This window comes from Geotrypetes seraphini, chromosome 16 (assembly GCF_902459505.1).
Source record: "Geotrypetes seraphini chromosome 16, aGeoSer1.1, whole genome shotgun sequence".
Classification (NCBI taxonomy): domain Eukaryota; kingdom Metazoa; phylum Chordata; class Amphibia; order Gymnophiona; family Dermophiidae; genus Geotrypetes; species Geotrypetes seraphini.
The window spans coordinates 2,728,622-2,755,469 of record NC_047099.1 but is presented as its reverse complement, the minus strand read 5'-3'; the positions used below and the strand labels follow the sequence as shown (position 1 = coordinate 2,755,469).

The following is a 26,848-nucleotide window of genomic DNA, read 5'->3' as shown; positions in this document are numbered from 1 at the left end:
TGTTTTGAGATTCACTTGTATAAAGATCAAGGGTAAGTTAAAGTGATGGTCTTGCGAAGTATGTTTTAGAGAGGTTCCTGGCAGTTACAGCCCCTCTCTAGAACATAAGAACTGCCATCTCCGGATCAGACCTACGGTCCATCGAGTCCGGTGATCCGAACAAGCGGAGGCCCAATCAGGTGTACACCTGGTGTAATTTTAGTAACCCATATCCCTCTATGTCTCTCATAAGGAGATTTGCATCTAATTTGCTTTTAAATCCTAGAACGGTGGATTCTGTTCCCTCTTTGTGAAATGCAGTAGCCTACTGGTTGGAGCAGTGAGTAGGAATCAGGGAAGCATGGGTTCAAACCTTACATGTACACTTCTCTCTCCATATTCGCGGAGGATGCGGGCGGTCAATAGGTGCGAATATAGAAAAAACACAAATAACTTTTTTATATGTTATTTGCTATTTTGGGAAAGCACCATCGTTTTTACTATTGAAACCGCAAATAACTTGAATATCCTCCATATCCATATCTTCAAAGCCTTCCCCACCCACCTGCTTTGCCAAGCCAATGATGTTTTCTATAAGCAACCAGCGATTTCAGGGCAGCCAACCAGCGATTTCATGCATGCTGGGAAGAAGCCTTTTTCTCTAGGGATGCTGGGAAGCAGCGTGTTTCTCAGTGCATATTGGGAAACATGGAAACAGCAAATTTGTGGGAGAAAGCATGGAAGCAGCAATTTTCAGAGTTATAGTACAGAAATGGTAAGTGATAAATTTTTTTATCGGTACTGTACAGTAAAAGGAAAAAAACGTTAGTAGTGATTTTTTGGGGGGGCGGAGTCAGCGGCCGAAAAATCACGAAACCGCAGATATGGAAACCGCGAATACGGAGGGAGAAGTGTACAACTAACCTTTCTAATGACCTTGGTCAAGTATCTTCACTTCTGTTGCAGCAAGCACTCACTAAGAATGTAAAAGCTGTTTTGGAAAAGTACGCCAAATTCATCCAGGAGCAGTACAAACATATTATTGTCAAAGATTTGTTTACATTCCAACAGAGGGGGTGGCGAGGGAGATAAGACATGAATGACAGCACAGTGAAAACAGCATTAAATAAAAAATACAAAAAGTACATATCCACAATCAATTGGACAGTTCAAAGCGCCAGGAGGCGTTGTAGAATCAAAGTGCATTTTGGGATTTGATGGTTCTGCAAATGACGCACAGTCTTTGGACCCACACTTGTCATCGCGTACATGATTCTGGGTCTCCACAAAGAGGTTTGTGCAGGAAGTTTCTGGTTAGTGTCCCATGTCTCTGTCATGTAGAGCAGTGGGACATCGGCATTGATCGAGTGTTCGGACCTTTATGGTTAGTGGGTTTTTAAAAAAAAAAAAAATTGCTTCCAGGATAGGGAGATGATGCTAAGCTTGGAAACTCCATGTCACCTAGAATAACATCCTCTGTCATAGCAGGGTCAAGCACTGTAGATACATCTGTTTACTGAAAGGCCATTTCTGCCCTCCATTTTGTTCCCAAAGCAACAGATTGAGAAAGGTGACCAGAAATAACCTTTCTTGTTGCTTCCCACATGATGTTTCCTCAGGATGTGACCCTTCCTATTTCTTTTTCTGCATTGGCAGGCCCAGGAAACAGCAAACATGAAGTAAATGTGATCCTACTTCCTGTGTGATGGGAGCAAGTTGGCCTTAGCATTCTGGATCCGCTGCTCCTCCTTAAGGTTACGTAGGCGGACGTGTCTACTGGAGATTTCCTCAACGTGGGACAGCGGGAACCAGCCACGATCCCCATCAGAAAGTCGCACGCCCTCCAGCCACCCTATGTAGAGAGGCATCATAATGCACATTAATCCAAGAAATCACTGACAACCCCAAAGCACACCTAGTCATCACCTCTCGTTGGTCAATGGTTTTACTGTGATAGAAATTTCAATGCCAAGTGGTAAACATGAAAAGGGAAGGATTTCTGGGTGGTGTCATATAAACTATTAAAACGATCAACTTATTTTGACACTGAAATTCATACCATCGTTGCTTTCCTGAGTCACCATGATGACATCAGCTTTTTCCAATGAGATTTCATCATTTTCACGGGCTTTATAGGGTTTTAAGCACTGCACTTGAGGGTAGTCTGAGGAAGAGAGAACACAGGTGTGAGATACCTCAAATGGACAGTGCTAGAGTGACAGATAATGATGAGAGAGAAAGAGATGGAAACCAGGAGAATGCAAGCTATGACGAGGGAAAAGAGCAACTGCTTCAAAGTAATTTTTTTTTTCTTTCTCTTCCCTTCTTCTGAGATACTATGTTCTTGGTAGGGTAGCAGACGAGTAGGACACAGGCTTACCATGACACTCCAACAAATCTTTCTCCTTCCTAACTGGAGATAAAGCTGAGATCCAGCGCAGCTTCTCGCTCCTGCAATGGAGGGATGAGAATGCTAAGCAGAGACATATTGGGGTGTCTGTAAGCAGGATAGGTTATGGAAGGGCACAGGGGTGTCTGTGAATAGGTGCAGGCAGAGGTTATTTAGGGGTGTGTCTATAGGAACTGAAGTCATTGGGGCTCAAGAGTATCAGGGGCAGATTCTCAAAACTAAAATCTGCCTTTAACATGCTCGATAAACTGGTTCCAGACGGTGGATTATCAAAACGGCTTACTGAGGTCTTCCCCAAGTTTTCTAGCAGGCTCCGATACTGCCATGCAAATGTAGTTCAATGAGGTCATTAATATTAAAATGATCATACCGAGCGATTCTCTAACCTCCTTGTGCCACATTTGCGGCCAAAATTTACCGACAGGTCTAAGCCTTTCTGATCAGTGCCTGAACACTGATTGGCTCAAGCACTGACAGGAAAGTAAGGTTTGACAGCTCAGACACCCCCCCCCCCCCCCCCACACACACACATAAATAATAAAAGAAAACAATTGAAGGTTGTCTGGAAGGATGCCCACTCTATCTTGCCACGTTGCACAATCACCCAACACTGCTAACCCCTTCCCCCCCCATAGCGGGAGAGATGCCCACTCCCTCCTGCCACCAAGCAACACCCTCCGGCAGCGGGAGAGATGCCCACTCCCACCACTGATGTCAAGCGACCCCCCGGCAGTGGAAGAGATGCCCACTCCCGCCACCTCCCCATGTCTCTGACCCCCCCCCCCCCCCGCCTCTTACAATTTCCAGCCAGAAGGATGCCTACTCCCTCCAGCCAGCAGGCCCACCTCTTCAAAATGGCAGGCCTTACCGGGGAGGAGAAGGCCCTCCATTTTGAAGAGGTAGGCCTGCTGGCCGGAGGGAGTAGGCATCCCTCCAGCTAGCCATTAGAAGTAAGGGAAGGGGAAGGGGCAGAGGGTCATCGGAGGCAAAGGGGAGTGTCGAGAGGGTTGCGTGGTGACAGGAGGGAGTGGGTATCTCTCCTGCTACTGGGGGGGGGGCAGGGGGGGTCGCTTGACAGCAACAGCAGGAGAGAGTGGGCATCTCTCCGCTGCCAGAGAGGTGTCAGGGGGTGCGTTGCTTGGCAGCAGGAGAGATTGGGCATCTCACTGGCAGGGAGGGGTTTCGGGTGGGGGATAGCTTGACTTTGGCAGCTTGATTTGGTTTTGTTTATTTTGCGCATGTGCCCATCACTTTCACCAGCGATGGGCACATGCAAATTTAGCAAATATTTGTTACTCTCCACCAACCTCATTTGCATGAACGTTTTTTGGAGAATGACTTACTTTTTTAAAATTGCAACCATACCGACTGTGACAGCGGCCCATCGGTTTTTAATGCAAATTTTTGAGAATCTAGCCCTCAATGGCACGTGATAGTAACAGCAAGGAGTCTCCACTGACTCCGAGATCACTTACTGGGTCTCTGTACGAAACAAGAACTCCACTTTCCGTCCTTGGTTGTTTTCCAGCAGGAACAGACGGAAGGTGTTCTTATGAGCAGTGTGGAGCTTCACCTCACACCTCTCCCCACGCACCTTAGAGGCACGAGCATGGTCGAAGACAACAAAGCGGCCACCCCTGCCATAGAGGAAAGAAAAAAGAGAAGCGACTCAAAGCGTGTTGTACTTGGGGAAGGGAAAATCTTATAAGTGGTCACATGCTCTAGGAAAGGTACTCACTCCCTTGGGCGAGACAGTAGCAGACAGTCATTGAAGAGGTGCAGGTAGATGGGTCGTGGGGTCAGCTTCAACTTGAAGCTGAGGGAAGTGGTGTACTCCAGCGATAGCAGCTCCCCATGCTTCACCAGTCGCCGGGACTGAGAGATGAGTGGAAATATCTAGACAGGCGGAGACACAAGGCTTTAAATACATGTGACGACTTGCTGGACCTCAAGAACAGGCTGAGTCAGGCCTTATAATGTCCTCCCACTGCTCGCTACCATTTGCTTTGAATTGTGCTGGCTGAAATCTGATCTAATCCAAGTTGTATAGACTAGACTGCCTTTCTGATTCAGTCGATGTGATTTACAAGGACAAAAATAAATAAAAACAATGGCACTTATCTAGGATCAGTGATATTCCTCAGGCCCATACCTCAGATCATAAGAACATACGAATTGCTATACTGGGACAGGCTGTAGGTCCATCAAGCCCAGTATGCTGTTTCCAACAGTGGCCAACCCAGGTCACAGATTTTATGCTGCTTATCATAGGAATAAGTAGTGAATTTCCCCCAGCCATCTGAATAATGGCCTATGGACATCTCTTTTAGAAAATTATCCAAACCTTTTTTAAACCCCGCTAAGCTAACTGATTTCACCACATTCTCTGGCAACGAATTCCAGAGTTTAATTACACGTTTTGTGAAGAACTATTTTCTCCAGTTAGTAGCTTCATCGCAGCAGAGTGACCCTCTTCCAGTTATGATTCATTCAGATCAATGGTTCAGGCACATCTTTTTGGTTTAGCATTTCAATGAGAACGTTTTGTAAATTATGATCCTGTTTTCTGGCAACTATTCAAAACAAGATTTAAACAAAAAGATTTTTCTTTGAGATTTAGATTTAATTAAATTTTTATATTTTATTTCTCTTCTGTTCTTCTTTCGCTTTCCTATTTTTTATGGCGTTCTTTTTCTTTTCTTGTTTTTATATTTTGTATACTGTGCTGTTGGCAAATCGAAGCGCGGTTAAAACTTTTAATAAACATAAGTTAAAGAACAGCACCTAACTGCCATCTAAATGCCAAAAGTTAAGAGCCTGTTTCACAAAGCTGTGCGGTAACGCATAGAGATAGAAGCCCACAGAGATTTAAAGGGCTTTGGGGTTGTTGCCGCACAGCTTTGTAAGTGTCTAATAAGTGTCTAATTGTCACGTACTGTATAGAATGAGGGGGTGAGGCTGCCATTGAGGGAGCATTTTGTGCACTAGTGATGTGACAGCCTGTGTCTCACCAGTGCATTCTCCTTCCTCTGGCATCTTATGACCCATTAGACTTAGAAGCTGCTGTTACTGCTTCAGTAGTCCTTATGCCAAAAACTTGCCACCTCAGTGTTATGCTGGACTGAAAAATGAGGGGTTGCGTAACATCCAGAAAACAGGAAGAAAATTGTTCACTTTGACTAAATAATTAGCTATACCACCTTGTCTAGGGGAGGGGGGTCAAACTGACCTTGCACTCAAACTGAATCTTTTGACTGAGGAATATCAGCTCTTCTGTGCTTCTCATCCTTTGTATATTTTCGTTGCAGTCCTTAATCAGCTGGGACAGGGGAAAGGGGGATGGAGAGAAGGATGAAAGCAGACAAGAGATTGACACAATCCAGATGGAGGAAAAAGATAAATAAATCAGGTACAATTCAGTACAGGTTCTAAATAGAACAGATTTCTCGCTGAAAAGGCTATGTCTGAGTTCCCAATATTCTCCCTTAGACTGGCTGGCTTGTAGCAGTTCATTTCCCCCCACCCATTCCCAAGCACATGAAAGTCCCTATGAGCTAGATGTGGGAACTGGGCACCGAAAAGTTATGAGAGAGAAAAAACTCAGCTTATCATTCTGACTCAACAGACTTTGCGCCACCCTCTCTTCCCCTGCATGAAGGGCCATCTCTCATTGTGTACCAATAGGAGGCCTTTCTCGACTAGGATAAGCAGGATGAATCAGCTCCAGTTGGCCAGATAAGCTCTTTAATAGCTCAGAGAGGGTTTTTTCCTCTGTCTCTCTGAGCTTGCTGGTTGCTGGGACCCCCCCTTGGGCACGTCCAGGCAGGTCCCCCTTATGTCCTTCCTTCTCCCATTTTCCCAAGTTTACAGTTTCCACTCGTTCCCAACAGTCGTTTTTTTCCCCAAGCTCTCCATCTACTGTCCTTGCGAAGATGCCAGAATCATGAAAGAAATGCCCCGGCTACAAGAAGAGGATGAGTACGCTGGATCCTCACGACCTACGTGTCCACTGCCTAGGCATTACACTACACTCACCTTCTCTAGGACATTGTGAGCCTGAGTTGCTTCAGCTTCCTCGTTAGATCCCAACTGAGTTCTTTTCAAGATATTCTGAGGAACCAAGAGGACAAAAGGGAAGACATGTATCTGCAGATAACTGAAAGATTCTAGGGAGGAGGCAGAACCTAACAGAGATGGGGCAAAATTCCATGCAGACATGGGGAGGATGTGGTTTCCTGTGGATAGGGTGTATTTTTGAAGACACTGGTTTTTTAGTAATGCTTGCAGAGGATGAAGTCAGATATTGAGAAAGAAGACGAGCGGGAAACCATAAGCAGAGAGATGATGATGGGATAAATTGAGAAAAAGGGATCCGAGATGCGATTGAAGAGTTTAAGAATGTTGAATGAAGAAAAGATGGAGGAGACAGAGGTGGTCTCTTACCTGGACAAGTAATTTAAGTCGAGTGATGCGCTGAAAAGGCAGGATAAGAAAGGATTTCAGAGACAGGCGTTGGCACACGGGGTCACTCTCCAACCTCTCCAGGACCTGCCGGAATTTTGCATTTCCTGTCCTAAGAGAGAAAAGATACTCTTATTTTATGCTGTAGTTTCTCCCACCTTTTGTTTGCAAACAGACACTTTTCCATAAGGCTCATCCATAAGTGATGTATATGAGCAACATTATAGAAATCATGGCACTAAAAATCCTCTTTGACCACCTTAGCACTAACCAGGTAGTGCCTCTGCAGAGCCAGAACTGGGATTTGAACTCTATTTAAATTTCTAGTAGTATCTTACACCAATGGAAGGGGAATATCATTGAGATGTGGAGGGGCATAATTGAAAGGGACATCTAAGTCTGTTTACATCCATTTCACAAGTCATTCAAAGTAAAAAAGAGCCTAAGTCCCATTTTCGAAAGAGATGTCCAACGTCCTTTGACTTTCGAAAATCATCCAATTATGTGTCCTGAAGATCTGATCGTCCAAGCCGCTAAAACGTCGATCTTTAAAGCACATTTTCATCCAACTGTCCATCCAAGTCCAAAACGTCTAGAACAAGCCCTATTGGACGTGGAAGGGGCCTGCAAAGTGATGGACAGAACACCAAGACAGGGCACCTAAATAGTGGGGTACCTTACAGGGCACTGCTGTGAACTTCACAAACAGGGTACCATGTCTTCTCCTCACTACAGTTCCCTTATAGGTGACGGTGAGCCCCCCAAACCTCCTCCAGAATCCCCTAGACCCACTTATCTACCACTCCAATAGCCCTTATGGCTGCAGGAGCCACTTATATTTCAGTAAAAAAGGGTTTTGGGGGTGTATAGGGCAGTGCACATGTTTCAGTATCAATGCAGTGATTACAGGGGCTTATGGGCATGGGTCCTCCTCTCTATGGGTCCCTAACCCACCTCCAAGATGACTTAAGCTGCCTCTGTGCTGGACGACTAGGCTTTCCTATGCCAGGCGGCCAGGTGATGATGGTCTGGAGGCTAAATTTTAAAGTTGTGATTAAAATTTTTATGGGGATGTGGGGGGGGGGGGGTCAGTGACCACTGGGGTAGTATGAAGAAAACACTGTTTTATGTGTTTTCAGTGCATATCTGGTGAGTTTAGGTGGGTTTTTGTGACTTAGACCATGTTTCAAATGGTCTAAGTCACAACGTCCAAGTTCCGTCGATCGTGGGCTGTATCACTTTTGGTTATACATGCTGTACGACTAAATATAAGCCGGCCCACGTCCCGCCCAACTTCTGCCCTTGACACGCCTCCTGAAACGCCCTGTTTAGCTTTGGACGTTGAGCAGCACTATGAGGGCTTAAGTCGTTTAGAAATACGTCCAAAACCCGGTTTGATTATCGGCGCTTGGACGTTTTTGAGAAATGTTCGTCCAAGTGCTGACTTAGGCCGGTTTTTGGACGTTTTTCTCTTTCGATTATGAGCCCCATAGTTCTGTTCCCATTTAACCAAATACAAAAAAAGGGGGAGGGGGCGGGAGTACCCGTCATTCTCTCTGCCCCCTTGCTCCTTCCCTGCCCACCACTTCCCTCCCCCTGTAACTCTGTAACGTTCCTGGCATGAGAAGCAACCCCCAACCTGCCGTTGCACCAGCGTTGGCTCTTACTCTGATGTCATGTCCTGGATTTGCGCCTAGGAGATGACGTCAGAGGAAGAGCTGATGCTGATGTGGCAGCAGTTTGGGGAACGCTACAGAGGTATGGGGGGAAGGGAAGTGGCGTGCACGTGGCAGGAGGGGGCGGGGAAGAAGGTGGGGCATCTCTCACTCTCGCCCCGCCCCTACTCTTACTCTTGTAGGTATAATGTTGGACTGGATTGGATATTAGATTTATTACATCTCAGATTATGCGATTCTATCTATTACACCAGTGTGAGGATTATCCAGAGATGCTGCCGCCTGAATCCCTTCTTCAGATGGTGCTGGATTTGAGCGTAGCGGCCTGCCAGGGACCCTTCAGAGGATTTCTGGAGTTGTGATCTATGTTGTTTTGAATGCTGAAGTTCACCATCGTGTTTAGATGATTCTTCCATTGTCAAATAAAAGGGGCCTAGTGGACTTTCATATAGTGAGAAATCTAATTATTCTGCTAAAAAGCAAATCACCTAAAAATCTTTGAATGAAAAGTCTAATTAGTAGTAAATCTCAAAGCCTAGTATTAAAACCTCATTGGTACAACGGGTGGCAGAGGCCTAGCACAAGGAGCAGTAAGTTATAGCGAAACTTATCTACAAAGGTCAAATCCTTACAGGAGCTGCTGAAATGTCTTGTCCTGGTAGGACTGATTAGTCACATAAGGCAGGTAGACTTTACGGAACACTGCTGCATGGCTGAGTACCACATCACACACGTTGAAGGTATACATGTCATCTTCAAACTTCTCCTCAAGGTCGAAGAGGAAACTACGGAGCAGAGCAGAAAGAGACCGTTACATCAGCAACCGATCACCCATTCTAAGGTTCAGAGGAGTGATGCATTCCTTTTTTATAGTTTAGAGTTTATTTAAGTTTTGATTAAACGCTTATCCAAAAGTACAAAGCGTTGTACAAAGTATTTAAAAATAGCTGGGAGATGAACATTTTAAATTATTAGACATACACGAGCTAAACAAACATACTTAAGACTTGAAAAGAGGGAAGAACTACAATTTTATAGAAAGAATACATAGAAGGAAAATACAGTAGGAAAAGGGAAAAAGTTAAAAATTGCTGGAGTAGATACGTATATAAGTATCAGTTATAGGCATCTTTAAAAAGCAAGCACTTTAGACTGCTTTTGAATTTCTGCAAGTTTCGTTCGGCTCTAAGGTATAGAAGGAGAGAGTTCCAAATTAAAGGGGCAGTAACAGAAAAAATGAGGGTACGACAAGTACCTAAACTAAACTAAACCTTAGGTTTATATACCGCATCCTCTCCACAATCGTAGAGCTCGGCATGGTTTACAAGAGTTGAGAGAGAAAGGAACTCCAATGAAGGTTAAAGGGTATAGTGAGAAGGATATTTGTGAGGCTTAGGATGCCAAAGATGGGGTAAGTATTACATTTTTGAAAACAGCCAGGTTTTCAGATGTTTGCGGAAGAGTTGGAGAGAGCTCAGGATCCGAAGGGGGGAGGTAAGGTTGTTCCAGAGCTCAGTGAATCTGAAGGGGAGGGAGCTCCCTAGTTTTCCTGCACGGGAAATGCCTTTTCATGAAGGAAAGGATAGTTTTAGTTTGTGAGTGGTATTAAGATTTAAGGAGTTCCAGGAAAGTGGGATAAAGGGAGGGAGGATGCCGTGAAGGATTTTGAAAGTTAGACAGGCGCATTTAAAGTGGACCCTGGCGATAATCGGAAGCCAGTGAAGCTTGGACAGGAGTACCAATTATCTTTAAGGATGGGACATTAAGGGAATGCTGTGAGGTTGATCTTAAGGTTCTGGGAGGGTCTTAGTGGGTCAATAGTCTATCTATGAATGCCGGGGCATTAGTTTGCAAAGTTTTAAAGGTCAAGAGAGCAATTTTATGGGCTTTTTGCAACAGAGGGGTGACGTGATCAAATTTTTTTGAACCCGAAATCATTTTGATAGCGGTGTTTTGTATAAGTTGAAGACGTTTTATATCTTTTAGGCATATCCCTTTTAGTAATGAATTACAGTAATCTATTTTAGATATTACGAGAGAATGAGTTTGCACGTTAAGAGAATTTACGTCAAGGAGGGGGACCAAAGATCTAATCATCCTGAGTTTGTAAAAACAGTTTTTGACCAGCGCACTGATTTGAAGACGGAATGAAAGTTTATTATCTATAAGAACGCCTAGTATTTTGATTGTAGTAGTTAGTTTAAGAGGAACATTGTCGATGGAAACCGGAGCAATTAGTTGTAAACCTTCTTTCCATGGGAAAAGCACAATGCTAGTTTTAGAAATGCTTAAAGAAAGCATATTAGCATTTAGCCAATCATGAATTTTGGCTAATTTGAGATCAATGGTAGAGATATCATTTTGGTTAGTAGGGTCAATGGTATGCAGAAGTTGAAGATCATTGGCATAAGCATAGACAGTAAATCCAATCGATTGACAGAGAGTGAAGAGGGGAGCCAGGTAGATATTAAAAAGTAAGGGGGAACCTTGAGGAATACCAAAGTTGGCATTAAAAGACTTAGAAATTGAGTTATTGAAATGTACGGTGGAAAACCTATCAGGAAAATAAGATCTGAACCATTCAAGGACTTGATCTGGAGGCCACATTACCGTAAAGATGTACTTCGAGCTGAGTCAGTCCAGCGAATGGCCACTAGGATGGTCTCCGGACTCAAGGGTCTCTCAAACGAGGAAAGACTGGGCAAGTTAGAGCTCTACTCTCTAGAGGAGCGCAGGGAGAGGGGTGACATGATTGAGACATTTAAGTACGTCATAGGTCGTGTCGAGGTGGAAAACGACATATTCTTTCCTAAGGGACCTTCAGTCACAAGGGGGCACCCGCTCAAAATCAGAGGAGGGAGATTTGGTGGTGACAACAGGAAGTATTTCTTTTACAGAAAGGGTGGTGGATCACTGGAACAAACTACCGGTGCAGGTGATCAAGGCCACTAGTGTGCTCGACTTTAAGAATAAATGGGACATCCAGTGGGATCTCTACGTGGGTCGAGCAGCACTCTGACTTAATGGGGTGGGACAGTAGAGTGGGCAGACTTGATGGGCTATAGCCCTTTTCTGCCGTCATCTTTCTATGTTTCTACCGATGGATGCAAGTCGTAGAAGAAGGAGATGGTGATCTATGGTATCAAATGCGGCGGCGAGATCTAAGGAGACAAGTAGGACAGACTTGTGTTGGTCAAGGTAGTAATGGACAGTTGTGGTAAGTCCTAGAAGGGAGTGTTCTGTGGAGTGATTGTTATGAAAACCTGCTTGATTAGGATGCAGAGCCTGTGTTTTGTCAATGACAACTGACAATGACAATGACAGTTGACAATGACAACTGATGAAAGATGATCTTTTCAGTTAATTTGGCTAGAAATGGGAGATTAGCAATTGGGTGATAATTAGAACAGTCCTTAGATTGTGAGCCCACTAGGAATAGAGAATGCAACTATATATATTCTGTAAATCACTTTGGTAAAACCTCTGAAAGGTAGCATATCAAATGCATGACCTAATTACCCCTTTTTCCCCCACCACTGAGGATCTTCTGTGCTTTCTTGAATTGCAGTAGTTTTATTTGTCCTCCTTAATTGCCATTACTTTCTATAGTAGAGAGAGGTGTATTTTGCCTCCAATACACTCTAAATCAGGGGTCTCAAAGTCCCTCCTTGAGGGCCGCAATCCAGTTGGGTTTTCAGGATTTCCCCAATGAATATGCATGAGATCTATGTGCATGCACTGCTTTCAATGCATATTCATTGAGGAAATCCTGAAAACCCGACTGGATTGCGGCCCTCAAGGAGGGACTTTGAGATCCCTGCTCTAAATGGACATCAGAATGATATTGTTGAATGCTAAATGCCTAAGTCTTTGGAGAAAGGTAGAGGTGGGAAAGGACTCACTTGGAGCTGACATCTCGCACCTCCTGCAGCTTAGAGAAAAGCCACTGCCGCTTCTGGTTGGTCAGCAGAGCCTGAAGGTCTGGAGAGTGCTGGAAATGATCCACTGCCACATTCAAGCTCCTAAGGTAAGACGCCTCAGACATAATGAGCTCAAATTTTGCCTGCAAAAAAAAAGAAGTGGAGATAGGCACAGAGGATTGAAAGGGGAACGAGTGGGAAATGGAGGTGTCAAACAGAGGAATACAGGGTCAGGGCTGAGCCTTCCTCTATTGCTTCACTGTCTAGGATAGTAACATAGTAAATGACGGCAGGTAAAGACCTGAATGGTCCATCCAGTCTGTGATGTTTATTTACCCTTCATCCATCTTACTTTTCTACCACCCATTCAGAAAATGTAGGTTGGTCCCTTCTAGCCTCTCTTTTTATCTCTTAAGAGATCCCCAGAATACCTTTGTTCCATCTTCCTCTGACCCTAGGTGGCATTCTGAAATCTATCCAGGCCCATCTTTCTACGAACCTGGATGACCTCTTGAGATCTATCAAGGTCATTCTTTCTCTAAATCTAGATGGTACTTCCTATGTATCTAGTCCTATCTTTCTTTGAACCCTGATGATCTTCTGAGATCCCTATCTGCCATCCAGCTCCCACAATGCTTTCATCATGTCCACATTATTCAGCCATTTCAGCCTTGAAAACACTCCATATCACTTCTTCGTCCCATCCTCTCCTATTCCTAAGCACTCAAATCAACCAAAGCAAGCACTCAAATCAACCTCTCACCTCCTGCAGTTTCTGCTCATCCCGTGTCATGTTTAGCAGCACAGAACTCCCCCGGATCATTGGAATATCCTGCCAAAGGGATGCGTTGGAAGAAACCGATAAGCGCTGCAGGTAGGAATCCTGTGGGGAGAATGGTTTCCGGCGCATTCTAGGTGAGCTAGGCTCCCCATCCTCTGTGAAGTTCTCCGCTCTTTTTTGCCTCTGAATTTCCTGAGTGAGGACCACATCGCTATATTCCTGGTAGAGTAACCTCGCTTTACGAAAGGATACAAGAGAGCTAATTAGGTATTTATTTATCAAAAGATGTATTCCCTTTCATCTACTTAAGAAAAAGGTCAGTGGAACACAGCAAATTATTAAAAAAACAAACCCACACACATACTAATGTAAATGTCATATATTACTAAAAGTAATACAAGAATAAGAAATAACATCATAACATAAAATGCTAGAACAGCTATATTTTTTAATTGCTTATAACCATTCTAAAAACAGAATGAGAGAGGGAGACCCCCCCTCACCTCTTTTCTTCCCATCTAGTTCCACTTCTTGAGGTTCACTGAGGCCCCTTATTGGTAGACCGTTGGAAGCGAGATACCCAAGTCTGAAGCTTGTGGTACTTTGTTAACGTTCCCCCACCCTTGCCATGGGTGACTTACATGAGTTGATAAGCCTGGATCGACGTCGCTTTATGCTGTTACTCACATCCAGGATATTCTTCTCCCTGACGGGAAGTGAGCAAGGGAGAGGGGAAGAGGAGAGACGGATATGAGAAGGCAGAAAGTATATGCAAGTTCTATGACTGGGGGGGGAGTTAATTCAGAGTGGTTTGCATGAGCTTCAGTAAAGGTGCTACCATGAGCTTTGGTAAAGGTGTTACAATAGTGGTGGCTTTTGAATCCCTAGTAGAGAATGACATGGGGACAAAATTTTCCTTGTCCCCGCAGGAACTCATTTTCCCATCCCGTCCTGGGAGCTCTGTCCTCATCAGCACAAGCCTCAAACACTTTAAAATCATAAGGGTTCAAGACTTGTGTGGTTAAGACAGAGCTTACAGCAGGCCTGCACAACTTCGGTCCTCGAGGGCTGAATCCAGTCGGGTTTCCAGGATTTCCCCAGTGTATTTGCATAAGATCTATTTGCCTGCACTGCTTCCATTGTATGCATATTGATCTCATGCATATTCATTTGGGAAATCCTGAAAACCTGGTCTGGCAAGGGCCAAAGTTGTGCAGGCCTGGCTTACAGGAATGGGACAGCGACAAAACTTGTGGGGATGAGACGGGGAAAAATTTGTCCCCCATGTCATTCTCTAATCCCTAGGTTCTCTTGCTGCCCTTGTCCTTAGACAACAGGGAATTCATTCTTTACAGGTGCCAGGTATATGTATTTGCAGAGTTTGTGTGTTTGGTGAATTATTAAGGGGTCTTGTACCCTAACTTACCTCAGTGTTACAGGGTCAGAACTGCTAAGGTCCTCCTCTTCTTTGGATCCCTCATCTGGAATGAGAGCAGGATGTTAAATTTCTCTCTAGCTCAGTCCTGCATGGAGAGTTCTAACAGGGGGTGCCAGGGGGAGCAAAAGATTAAATGTCACCCTTCCATTCCATACTCCCAAAATATTATATCCTCCACTCTTTTTTGGGGGTGTCTGACTCCTCTCCACCCAAATCTCTGGATGTTTTCCACAGTGCCACTTGCCGACGTAGCAACTATGAGCATACAAGTGTAGATGTTAATTTCTCAAAGGTTGGGAATGGGGGCAAATTCTATAAATCATGCTAAAAGTTAAGTGCCCGAAATCTAGGCATCAAGCTAGTAGTCTATAATGGCAAATCTGTTCCCCTAATCCATTATAGAATACTAGTGTAAGTCAGTAATTAGGCGGGATCACTTACCCTTGCACTATGGCAGGTAACTGGGTGTATCTAAGCGCAGCAGTTGGGGGCCTCACACTGATAGGACGCTCATGACCCACCCGTGTGATGCCTAAAACACGTGGAGGGTGTAAGTCTGATTCGGATGTATGTCGGCAGTGGGAAAATGTCCATTTTCAAAAAATACGTCTAGAATATATATATATATATTTTGAAAATCTTCTAACTGGACGTCCAGGCTATTGATTGTCCCGATCGCCCGTATGTCTATCTTTATATCACATTTTTGACCAAAATTTCATCCAAGTCCTAAACGTCCAGAACAAGACCATTTGGACGTGTGGGGGGGGGGCCTAATCTTGTAATGGACTGGCCACCCAGACATGGCAACAGAGCAGTGGGGCACCTTACAGGACACTGCTGTGAACTTCATAAAAAGGGTGCCGCATAAACCTCTCACCACGACTCCCTTCTAGGTCATGATGAGACCCCCAAAACCCACTATACCCACCTGCCTACAACCGCAATAGCCCTTATGGCTGCAGCTGCCACCTATATGGCAGGACAGTTGGGTTTTGGTGAGCTCACATTTTCCACCATGAATGTAGTGGTTAGAGTAGCTTATGGGCCTGGGTCCTCCTCTCTATGGGTCACTAGTCACCCCCTCCCCAGGCTACTTTAGATACCTGTATGCAGCTCTATTAGGATTTCCTATGCCAGGTGGTGATGTTCTGGAGACAGGTAGGCACTTTTTTATTCTGATATATGTGGGAGTGTGTGTGTGTCTTTACGTTGTCTCTGCGGTAGTTATCTGGTCACTTTGGAACCTTTTTGCCACTTAGTTATACCTGTTTTTACATTGTCTAAGTCACAACGTATAAGTTCTGTCCAGGAAGTCTCGTGAAACCGATTATCCCTGCAGGACGATTAAATCTAGGTCGGCCCACATCCCGCTCAAATACCGCCCTAACAACTCCTCCAGATACGCCCTTTTAGCTCTGGGCATACAGCGGCATTCAGAGGCCTAAAAAGTCCCTGGATACAGCCAGAAAGTCGGTTTGATTATCGGCACTTGGACGACCTGTCTTTAGTGTTTAGGTCTGAAAGCAGCAGCAGCAGAATTCCCCCAGTTCTGCCCTGACTCTGTGCATGTGAACTCAGGGGACTCACTTAACCTCCCAGTGCTTCAGTTCTAATCCCTGGCTCTGCCCTTTATCTCCCTGTTCCTCAGATGTAATAACATTGTTTGTATTGTCCTTTCCTGAAGGGGCAGGCAGTCTCTTCGTCCCCAGTCCTGCTATCCACCCCAGGAGTGGCTGCCTGAAGATGGAAAGTGCTTTGGGAACTCATGCTGATTCTGCTGGCAGGGATGTATGAGTCCTACAGATGATGAAATGGAGATTTCCTGCTTCTTAAAATGAAAAGTCTGAGGTTAAAATCTAACTCATGGGGAATACAAACTTGCAGTTCACAATGTGGCCACAAGATGGAACCATCAGTTCAAAGGGGTATTCCCCCTTAATCATTAAATGTTATTACATAAAAGGACAGTTGTTTTATATCCTGTCTATATCTATGAAAGCATGCACTGTCACACCATGTTCACTCATACATGCCTGCATAAAGTTATATTACAGACATGCTCTATGTCCTGTGCTCTCTGTATCCACCGTATATGCCTGCATTTCTGCAGAATGTTTGTGAGCCATCCCCCCCCCCCCACACACACACACACTCCCACAGTAGTCACTAATTCACTCCCATCCCCAAAACTCTGAACGGAACAGTACATATCTGTCTCTAGAACAGTAACACCTGGTATGGGAAATCCTAGTAGAGCCTTGTGGGTGGACTAGTAAGCCACCCAGGCCCAGAAGCCACTCTAACCACTACATTTATGGTGGAAAGTGTAAGCCCACCAAAATCCTACTATACTGCCATATAGGTGCCATCTGCAGCCATAAAGGTTAAAGGGCAAAATCAGTTGACCAAGGACAGTCTAAGCAAGTCCTTTTGGTTTATCCTCACTGTTCTCATGAATTTGTTGCAGCCTGAGTAGAGCCAGACTAGAGATCCCCATGCACTCTGGGCAGGAAGTTTTAAGACACAAAATGAAAGAATTCCATGGCTGCATTTCTGCTGGGGATTCCAGTTCAGTTTTGGCTTCCCAGCTCCCATCCCAGTGTATATCTAGTCCATTTTTGTCCTGGATTACTTTACAGTGGAGCAATAAACCAGACCTGGCTCAGCATATAGCTGGCAACACCTGATCACTAAGCTTATTAGAGGGCTGGTTTTAATTCCTACCCATTGCATTTCTGAGCTTGTAGTTACAATGTTTCTTAAGAATATCATCAGCTACAAATCCCAGCATACAGTGGGGAGCGCAAAACCAGGACTTGGCTTAGCCAACTAGCAACCTTGGAGTAAAAGTGGCATTCCTAAAGTCCCATGTGTTAGCAAAGCACAATAGAGCTCTTTGTATGGCCCTTAGGGTAGTCAAATTAGTATTGGGTCATAGAATGGAAATGCACCTTGAAGGATACCAAAGCCTGAAGAAGGCCGTCTTACGGCCTTGCGATGCCAGTCTCTTGATCTGGAATTCCTATAAGCCAGGTCCTCCTGACTCCTGTAATCAGTGGCTGTACCTAGTTGTTTCTCATCCAAGTCCACACGGCTCTGGCCCGCCCAGCTGGATGACTTCTCCAGTGGTGGGTGCCCAAGGTCGTGATGTTGCTTCAGCGAGAAATGAACAGGCCTTCCCTGCTCCAGGGAACCAGCTCTGAGCCTCACCCCTTCTACCTGCTCCCTTACCATCCACCTACCACTTGTGATTCCTGGTTGTTGGGTGCATACGGGCTCTCTTGCTAGAGATGCTGTATCAGTAGTGACTGCATCTGCTTCTGGGAAGCTTGGTTTTGGTTTGTCTGAAACTGCTGCTTGTTGGGGTAAGGACTTAGACTTTGACGACACAGGGGCAAACTGCAATAATTTAGATGTTTTTGTGAATAGTGGTGGCTCAACATTGGTCTCATTATTGCTTAGAGATTCAGATAAAGTTCTCTCGTTTACTAATGAAAGACTGGAGCCTTCATGAGCTGGTGATTGCTTAAGGGTCATGACTTTACTTTCTTCAGAAACCATTTCACTATCTACAGATATGTCCATATCAGCCTTTTGCCTTAGTGAGAAAGAGTCCAGTTTCTGAGTCAACATCACAGTCACAGAGTTGTGAGGTGAATTCCAGATAGACCCATGTATGTTATGTCGAGTTCCTGAGTGAGGGTGCTCTGAGAAGTCCTCACTCGTGCCCTGCTCTATTAAGGGTGTCTGAGAACAATTCAATGCCTGTTCTGTGATAGATACAGAGTAACTAGGTTGGGGTGATTGGACTTGAAAGTCATACTGTCCTGGCTCCTCTGGACAGTGTCCAAAAAACAAGATGGGGTTAAAGAATTCTAAAATGGTGGGTGGCCTCTCATCTGAAACCAGGTGAGCCATGTCTATGCTAGGAGCATCAACACAAATACTGGCCAAATCTGTAGAAGTTATTGTTCCTTCACAAATGGATTCAGAGTCCTCATCAACCCCTTCTCCTGTACTTTGATTTTGTTCACTTTGGTCTTCATTGATTATCATCTTCTGAAACCCTACAGCTGTCCCTTCATTAGTGTGGCAAATGATGAGATCACAGTTAGCTTGGTTGAGAACTACTGGTGCTGCTGAATCTCCAGGATCTCTTGGGACCTCAAAGACATGATGGGAAAAATCTTCTATTGCCAGGTCAACACAAACAGGGTTTACAGATTCAACATGGGGTGGAAGCAGTTCCTTGCTATCTCCACTAGTCTTGGCAGTAGAAGCAGGGCTACCATCTTCAGAGGTGGTAACCTGAATCACAGAACTGTATTCCTGGAGGGCTTCTTCAGGGGTTAGAGAGGAGAATGACTTATCTTCGTGGCTAAAAACAATTAGGTGGCCTTGCTTTTCTTCTGAAGAGACAGTGACAGCTCTAGAGTGCCCGATGGTAGAAGAGTCACCCCTGATTTCATCAATTCTCCCTTCTGATGCTTCTTCCAAAACAGTATTGATGCAATCATGTAAGTTATGTTCAAGAGGTAGTTCCATGTCAAGGCTTTGGGTCTCTTGGCCATCCTTCTCCATGTCTCGCCCAGGTTGCTGGATTGTGTTATCTGTGATTTCTTCCTCTCCCAGAACTTCTTTGATGTCATCATGTGACTGTTTTAGCAGTGGGTCATGTTGGCTTTCAGTCTCTTGTCCGTCCTTCTCCATGTCTCCCCCAGGTTGCTGGATTGTGTTATCTGTGTTTTCTCCTCCTCCCAGATCCTCTTCAGTATCATCATGTGACTGCTGTAGCAGTGCATCATGTTGGCTTTGGGTCTCTTGTGCATCTTTCTCCATGTCTCTCCCAGGTTGCTGGATTATGTCACTGTCTGTGATTTCTGCCCCTCTCTGATTATCTTTGATGTCTTCATGTGATGGCTGTAGTAGCAGATCATGGAATTCCTTTCCATGCCATGGCTGTTTCCCATCCAAAGTTCCAAATGAAGAGCTCATTTGCATATCATCAGAGGTGCCCACAAGTGTTCTATCCTTCCCATTAGGTAGCAGGCAGCCAGAAGGTAAAATGTCAGATGACCAGCTTCTTTGATTTTGCAGAGTTGCTTGTCCTGAAGCAGATGAGAATAAAGAATCAGTTAAATCCTTTTCCATCAAGTCCTCCATGGTTTTTTCAAGGTCTGTTTTATTCTCTAAGATCTTGCTACTGGTGCTTTTCACAGCAGTAGGTCTATCTGTGCCAGACATCTCGTGTATCATAATATTCATAGACTTGTTATCCAAGTCTTTAGGCAGGTTTGTTTCTTTTTTGCTGTTGGAAGATGTAGAATCAGGACTTTGTAAACACATGGAAGAGTCTGAATGCTCCGCCACAGACTTTTTACTGGATGCAGTAGCAAAGTCTTGGAAGTCCCTGGTAGTCAAGAGACAGTGATACAAAAATGGATTGATTTCATCAGATCTGCTGGCTAAACTGATCCTGGATCCATCACTCTCAACAGAGGGAAAAAGATCCTGTTCAAGTTCATGATTAAAACTCAACTGTTCCTTCAACTCATCACTGGAACACATAACACCTTCCTCCTGCTCCTCTTTCCCCAAGGGTTTTTCTCGTGTTCCAAGAATGCCGGCCTTCTCTTTCACTTGGATGGGTTCTTCCAAAAGAAGATGATATTCATCCTGCATAGAATCCAAGTCTCTCTTCAATGACTGCCATTCTGCATCTGAATCCTCTGCAGAGAAGGGGCATGACTCAGAGTTAGTATTCAAAATATCTGTGGAGATAGATGATCCCCTAGCACTGCTTGGAACTTCTACTGTCAGGGATCTGTCAATGTCATCAACCCAATCTCTGTCATTGGGCGATTTATTACAGGTGTCTTGCACCTCTGTCAGGTTATGAGATCTGTCTGTGTTGACATCAGACTCAGCTCCATCAGGAGACATATCACAGGTCTCGTTAGACTTCCTAACAACATGAAGTATACTAGTACTGTTTTCAGATTTAGTAGCATGGTGTGTTTCATCACTAGCCTCAGTGGTGCCTGTTTCTGTATGATTTGGGTCACAAGCCTGTTTGCACACTGTAAGTCTGTTATTGGTCTCTTTGGACTCTGTGTCTGAACAAGGAGCATTACTAGACCTTTTGGGCTCCATAATAACGCTAATATTGGCTTCCTTGCACCACACATTGAGCGACAGTTTTCTACTGGTGTCATTGTCCTCTTCATCATGCAACTGTTCATCACAGATGTTTTGGGTCTCCATGTTATTAGTAGACCCTTCACTTGTCTCCTTGAACTGTGTAACATGATGTACCTCACCCATGATATTTTGGGACTCCATATTCATGTGATGGTTGTCCTTGCCCTCGTTGGACCCCTCAAGATCATGAGATCCTCCATTAGAAACGTTGCTCACCATCTCTATTTGAAGTCCATCACTAGTCTCCCTGAATTCTAGAGCATGGTCGATGATCTTTTTGGACCCTTTGTCTGTGTAATGATTCTCCTTGAACCCCACAGGAGCATAGGATCCTTTATTAGAGTCTTTCATTTCCACCCTTTCATGAGGTCCATCTTTCACATCTTTGATTTTGTCCTCATCTTGCGGAATGTCACCAGAACCCGTGGACACCAGGCTGACAAGTCGGGCACCTTCATCTGACTCCAGGATAGCTGGGGTGCTTCTGTTGGCCTCGCCGTTTGTTTCATTTGATGCCATGCCAGTCTCCACTGGCATCCTTCACCCTGAAAACAGAAACAAAACAGCTTAAGACCATGAAATCAAGAAAGAGGCCACAGAAGTGTAATCAGATTGCTTTATCACTTTACTAAAGAACAACCAATTCACATTTTGCTTACATTAGAAGTGACATTTTTAGAAGAGGGAGACTTTGGGTAGGAAGAGAAAGCTGAGACTCAGAATTTGAGGGGTTAAAGAGATCCGGTAACTCAAGCTTGCATCTGAATTTTGATCTCTTTTCCATGTATGCACTGTATACAATACATGCACCCAGACATTCTTCCCCTGAGAGAGCTCAGGGATCAGCAGTGCAGAAGTTGACACTTGGGTCTCGAAGATAGCTGTGGACTAACTCTATTCTATGGCCTGGGACCCATGAAATTGGAGACAGAGAGACCAACACTTCTTTTTCAACCTCATTCAGGGTTTATAAACCTGTGTACTATCAACTTTCAGTTGTCTCTTGGGATGACAGAGAGGGAGGGAGGTTTTAAAAATCATGAGTGGGATATTTACCCTTTTAAAATAGGACTAGGGGGTACTCCATGAAACTAATTAGAAGCCTATATTTAAGAATTTTCCATCCAGTGCACTGCTAAAGCTGCAGAATATCTTGCTGGACAATGTGATCGAGGTTAGTTAAGTTGACACAGAGATTACCAACTCTTACATCTAGGAAGGAGCAGTAGGGAGTGGATGTCCCCACTGAGGTCTGGTCAGAGGCAAGATGTTGTGTTCGTCGGATCATCGCTCTGCTCTCCTGCTCCACAGATGCACCGCGCTCTTTCCTCTGCTCTAAAGACTGCTTTGATTCTCTTTCCTGTCCCAGCTTGTCTAAATCCTGTGTACCAGGAATGCTCAGAAGCCCAAGTGCAGAGAACAAGAACCTCAGGGCAGGGTGGGGAAGGAGAGGATAAAGTGTGAGGTCAGTGTCTGGAGGTGGTTGTGTTTATGGGGAAAGGAAGAGAGGAAGAGAAAAAGAAGGTGGTCAATTTGTAGAGCTAATTTTATTTGTTTTTTTGCAATGACACACAGAAAAAGGATCCTTTATTTGGCTACATTTGCATGTAAAAATAGTTTCATGGAAAGCACGTGCCAACTTGTCCATACAATCTGCATGTAGGCGTTCCCGAGGGCGGAGTTTGGGCCCGGAGGTGCAATGGGCATGCATATTTTGAAAACTACATGTGAACACGCCTAGAATACACGGGAACCTTCAGTGTAACTCTTAATTTCAGCACTGACCTTTGCACACAATTGTGACTGGTTTGGGGGGGCCTATCGTGTCTTTAGGCTTAAAAGAAGTACCTTTTTGGACTTCTCACATAGGCATCTGTTACAAAATGAGTTCCATATTCAGCCATAATGAAAGAATTTGTAGGAAAGAATGAGCAGAACGAGGAAAAACCCAAAGATAGGTAATTAAAACGGAGGAAAAAGAGTCATCATCCACAAAGGATAATATATGTTCGTATTTGTAAGGGGAGAAAAGGAGTTCTATCATCGACCCAAAAAACCTCCAGATAATTCACTATTTTTCACTTATAATTTTTATCAATCAATCTTCTTATTTAACTTTTTAAATGTTCTTTTTTTGAATCAGTAACTTATTCATCATTTAAATATGTAAAACTCTTGATTTTGGGAATTACTCAATAAGCACAGTGGGATTTATCTGCTAACGCCTGGTGACTGCTATATCGATCCCCGTCCCTGACGGGACCCGTTTCGCCTCTGTCTTTGGGGATATTTATCTGAGGAAAATCCGCTGCTCGACGCCAGCATTAGTCTGACTAGGAGTCAATTTGGGGTCGATGATAGACATTGGAACCCCTTACAAATACGAACATATAAGAGTTGTGTCTTTGGGTTATTAATGAAAGTTACATTAGAAACAAATAAAAAATAAAGTATGATCAAATTTAAATACAATTTTAAATGTGAGCTGCTGATGTTGACTGAGTCCTGCCTGAAATATTTGAAAATAAAAAAGATTTTAAAAGAGATTGTTTTTGGGCCTAATGTGATCAGGGAGAAAATCAAAGCATTTGTACAAAAGACTGTTTAATCCTGGGGAAAGAGGAGAAACATCTGGGGAATTGTCCCTATCAACATTACTAGGATTTATTTTATTTTTACACTGGGATATTTGTTTTTCATCTTTTCCCCCCTGTGTATCCACTATTGGCTTAGTTTGGAATATGACCCCCACCTCCCCACAGTTCAAAAAGGAAAATTTCCCTCTGAAAATAAGGGACAGCAGAATTTGCACCTGCTGAAACACAAACGTGCAAACTCACTGTAATGTATTAAGAATGATTTCAAAATTAAATCCCCCCCCCCCCCCACACGTACTTTCCCTTGGAGAAATGGGTATTTTTAAACCTAGGGAGTATAATTAAGAGAATTTAATTGAAAATGTGGCCACCCTATGTACTCACTGGCATACCAATAAAGGTTGGCTGCTCTTTACGAGAGGGAGTGGCCCTCTGTTTACTGCCTGAGTCCTATAATCTATTCTAATCTCTGGTCCTTGCAAGGACATTGCAAAGAAATAAATCTTTGAATCACTTCCCTGAGTCTGAACAGCAAACTTCCAAACTGCAGCCTAATGTGCAGGAGGGCACAGAGCAATGGGAGGGAGAGACATAAGAGGGGACCCAAGACAACAGCTGGAGGATGCTGGGATCCATTTGGGGGCCCTCAGATTCTAAGTCCATGTTCAGAGTTAACCGAAATTGTCCTGGATTCCTTTCTGCTGACTTTAGGTGTGACTCAGCCTCTCCCAGCTCCTGCCTGTGTTCAGCAGCCATTTAAGAAAAGTAAACAGCCATTGGAGGTGGAGAATGCCATCGCCTCCTACCCTGGGAAGCCAAAGCCCCGTTTCTCATGACCCCTTGCAACTAATTCTAACTTTGAGCAACGGGCATGTCTCCTTTATATAGTACACAGGGTTCCAGTGTGAGCAGGAGGCAAGTCTCCTTTACACGACACCCAGAATCAGAACCTGAGCAGAGGACAGGTCTCCTTTACACGACACCCAGAATCAGAACCTGAGCAGAGGACAGGTCTCCTTTACATGACACACAGAATCAGAACCTGAGCAGAGGACAGGTCTCCTTTACACGACACTCAGAATCAGAACCTGAGCAGAGGACAGGTCTCCTTTGCATGACACCCAGAATCACAACCCTAGCAAGGACAGGTCTCTCTTACATGACACTCAGAATCACAGCCTGAGCAGAGGACAGGTCTCCTTTACACGACACCCAGAATCAGAACCTGAGCAGAGGACAGGTCTCCTTTACACGACACCCAGAATCACAACCCTAGCAAGGACAGGTCTCTCTTACATGACACCCAGAATCACAGCCTGAGCAGAGGACAGGTCTCCTTTACACGACACCCAGAATCAGAACCTGAGCAGAGGACAGGTCTCCTTTGCATGACACCCAGAATCACAACCCTAGCAAGGACAGGTCTCTCTTACATGACACCCAGAATCACAACCTGAGCAGAGGACAGGTCTCCTTTACACGACACCCAGAATCAGAACCTGAGCAGAGGACAGGTCTCCTTTACACGACACCCAGAATCAGAACCTGAGCAGAGGACAGGTCTCCTTTACATGACACACAGAATCAGAACCTGAGCAGAGGACAGGTCTACTTTACATGATACCCAGAATCACAGCCTGAGCAGAGGACAGGTCTCCTTTGCATGACACCCAGAATCACAACCTGAGCAGAGGACAGGTCTCCTTTACACGACACCCAGAATCACGGCCTGAGCAGGTCTCCTTTACATGACACCCAGAATGACAGCCTGAGCAGAGGACAGGTCTCCTTTGCACAACACCCACAATCACAACCCTAGCAAGGACAGGTCTCTCTTACATGACACTCAGAATCACAGCCTGAGCAGAGGACAGGTCTCCTTTACACGACACACAGAATCACAACCTGAGCAGTGGACAAGTCTCCTTTACACGACACACAGAATCACAGCCTGAGCAGTGGACAAGTCTCCTTTACATGACACACAGAATCACAGTCTGAGCAGGTCTCCTTTACATGACACCCAGAATCACAGCCTGAGCAGAGGACAGGTCTCCTTTACACGACACCCAGAATCAGAACCTGAGCAGAGGACAGGTCTCCTTTACATGACACCCAGAATGACAGCCTGAGCGGAGGACAGGTCTCCTTTGCACAACACCCAAAATCACAACCTGAGCAAAGGACAGGTCTCTCTTACATGACACTCAGAATCACAGCCTGAGCAGAGGACAGGTCTCCTTTATACAGCACAAATTGTCATAACCCAATAAATCTCTTGCCCCTCATTAGTGCTTTAGGGCAGGAGTAGTCCTATCAGCAGTAGATAAATCCCCAAGTTTTGTAATTCCAGATCCAGAGAAGGGTAGGCTTAACTGGACAGGCTCTGGACTCTGTCCTCCCCTATGGCCTGGCTACTTGAATATGTCAGACCTTGTCCCTGCACCTCTGTCAGTGAGCAGTGTTTGTCCTATGCCCCTTTTAGGATAAATGGTTAACACCAAACATGAATACACCTCAGGAGAAAGTTCTCCTATTTCCTTTCTCGGAATAAAAAAACCCACAAGAAAGATTTATAGACTTTAATAGCAAAGAGTCATGGTGAGAGCTGGGAGCACTGAAGGAGAGCTTCTCTTACCAGTGATGGGTGAAAGGGAGGGTCACATCGTTCTTCTGTAGGGTGAGGGGGAGGCCAGGGGGCAGGCTGTGATCTTGGGGGCCCCTCCCGGCCTGGTCTGCTTCTGCCCTGCTCCGGTTTAAAGGTTTGTACCTAGGCAGGAATGGTTCCAGGTGAGCTCCCAAGACACTCCTACCTCTTGGGGCTGGCCAGGAAGCACACACTGGGCCCAGAGCCTGATTCGCCCGCTCCCTTTCTGAGGCTGGGACTGTGGGAGGGTAGATGTAGGCCGGGGAAGCGAGACAGACAGGTAATAATAGAAAATAGACAGGAAGAGTGATATCCACAGCACAGGTACTTCTAGGCACATATAGTATGAGAGGTGTGCTATGGCCTATTGCAGGCAGAGTATCACATTCCTGTTTGCTAATTACAGGCTTCTCGCTCCAACTCTTTGGAATAGTCTTCCTACACGTCTTCATTTTTCTATATATTACTTGTGCATTGCTTGATTAGCTTCCGAAGGTAACCCTTCTTCTTGAGGTCAGAAACCATTTCTTCTTGCTTAAAACTTAAAAACCTACCCAGACATGGTTTAAGCTTTCAAGTCCCATCAGAACCTTTTTTTTCTCTCTCTTGCACTTTGTAACCTTTTGTGCCCTTCCAGAAGAGCTCAGAACGGGTTACACACATAATGAAGTGATGGTACACATGGCATGCCAGGACATTGTCTGACACAGATGGCAAAAACATAGTTAACAAACT

The 26,848-nt window shown here is 44.7% G+C and overlaps 1 protein-coding gene across 2 annotated transcripts; it reads right to left on the bottom strand.

Moving 5' to 3' along the window:
* Positions 1 to 997: 997 nt before the first annotated feature.
* Positions 998 to 26,239, bottom strand: LOC117350716. Of its 2 annotated transcripts, none has more exons than XM_033925232.1 (15): positions 26,105 to 26,239; positions 17,620 to 21,414; positions 14,654 to 14,708; positions 13,869 to 13,933; positions 13,210 to 13,463; positions 12,429 to 12,589; positions 9,159 to 9,311; positions 6,833 to 6,962; positions 6,425 to 6,499; positions 5,619 to 5,708; positions 4,128 to 4,285; positions 3,865 to 4,026; positions 2,360 to 2,430; positions 2,039 to 2,143; positions 998 to 1,831 (listed from the first exon to the last, which is right to left on the bottom strand). In XM_033925232.1, the coding sequence occupies exons 2-15, from the start codon at positions 21,404 to 21,406 to the stop codon at positions 1,671 to 1,673; spliced, it is 5,427 nt and encodes a 1,808-aa protein (XP_033781123.1). In that variant the 5' UTR covers positions 21,407 to 21,414; positions 26,105 to 26,239; the 3' UTR covers positions 998 to 1,670. The 2 variants fall into 2 exon arrangements, with proteins under 2 accessions (XP_033781123.1, XP_033781124.1); XM_033925233.1 differs by having other exon boundaries at positions 17,911 to 21,414.
* Positions 26,240 to 26,848: the final 609 nt, after the last annotated feature.

Excerpts from the sequence above, each read along its gene's own strand:
- LOC117350716 (XM_033925232.1), bottom strand. The coding sequence starts at position 21,406 with ATGCCAGTGGAGACTGGCATGGCATCAAATGAAACAAACGGCGAGGCC. Across the intron at positions 14,709-17,619 it reads AGGCTTTGGTATCCTTCAAG|ATGAGGGATCCAAAGAAGAG; the intron begins GTGCATTTCCAT and ends CTCTCATTCCAG. Across the intron at positions 4,027-4,127 it reads CTACTGTCTCGCCCAAGGGA|GGGTGGCCGCTTTGTTGTCT; the intron begins GTGAGTACCTTT and ends CCTCTATGGCAG.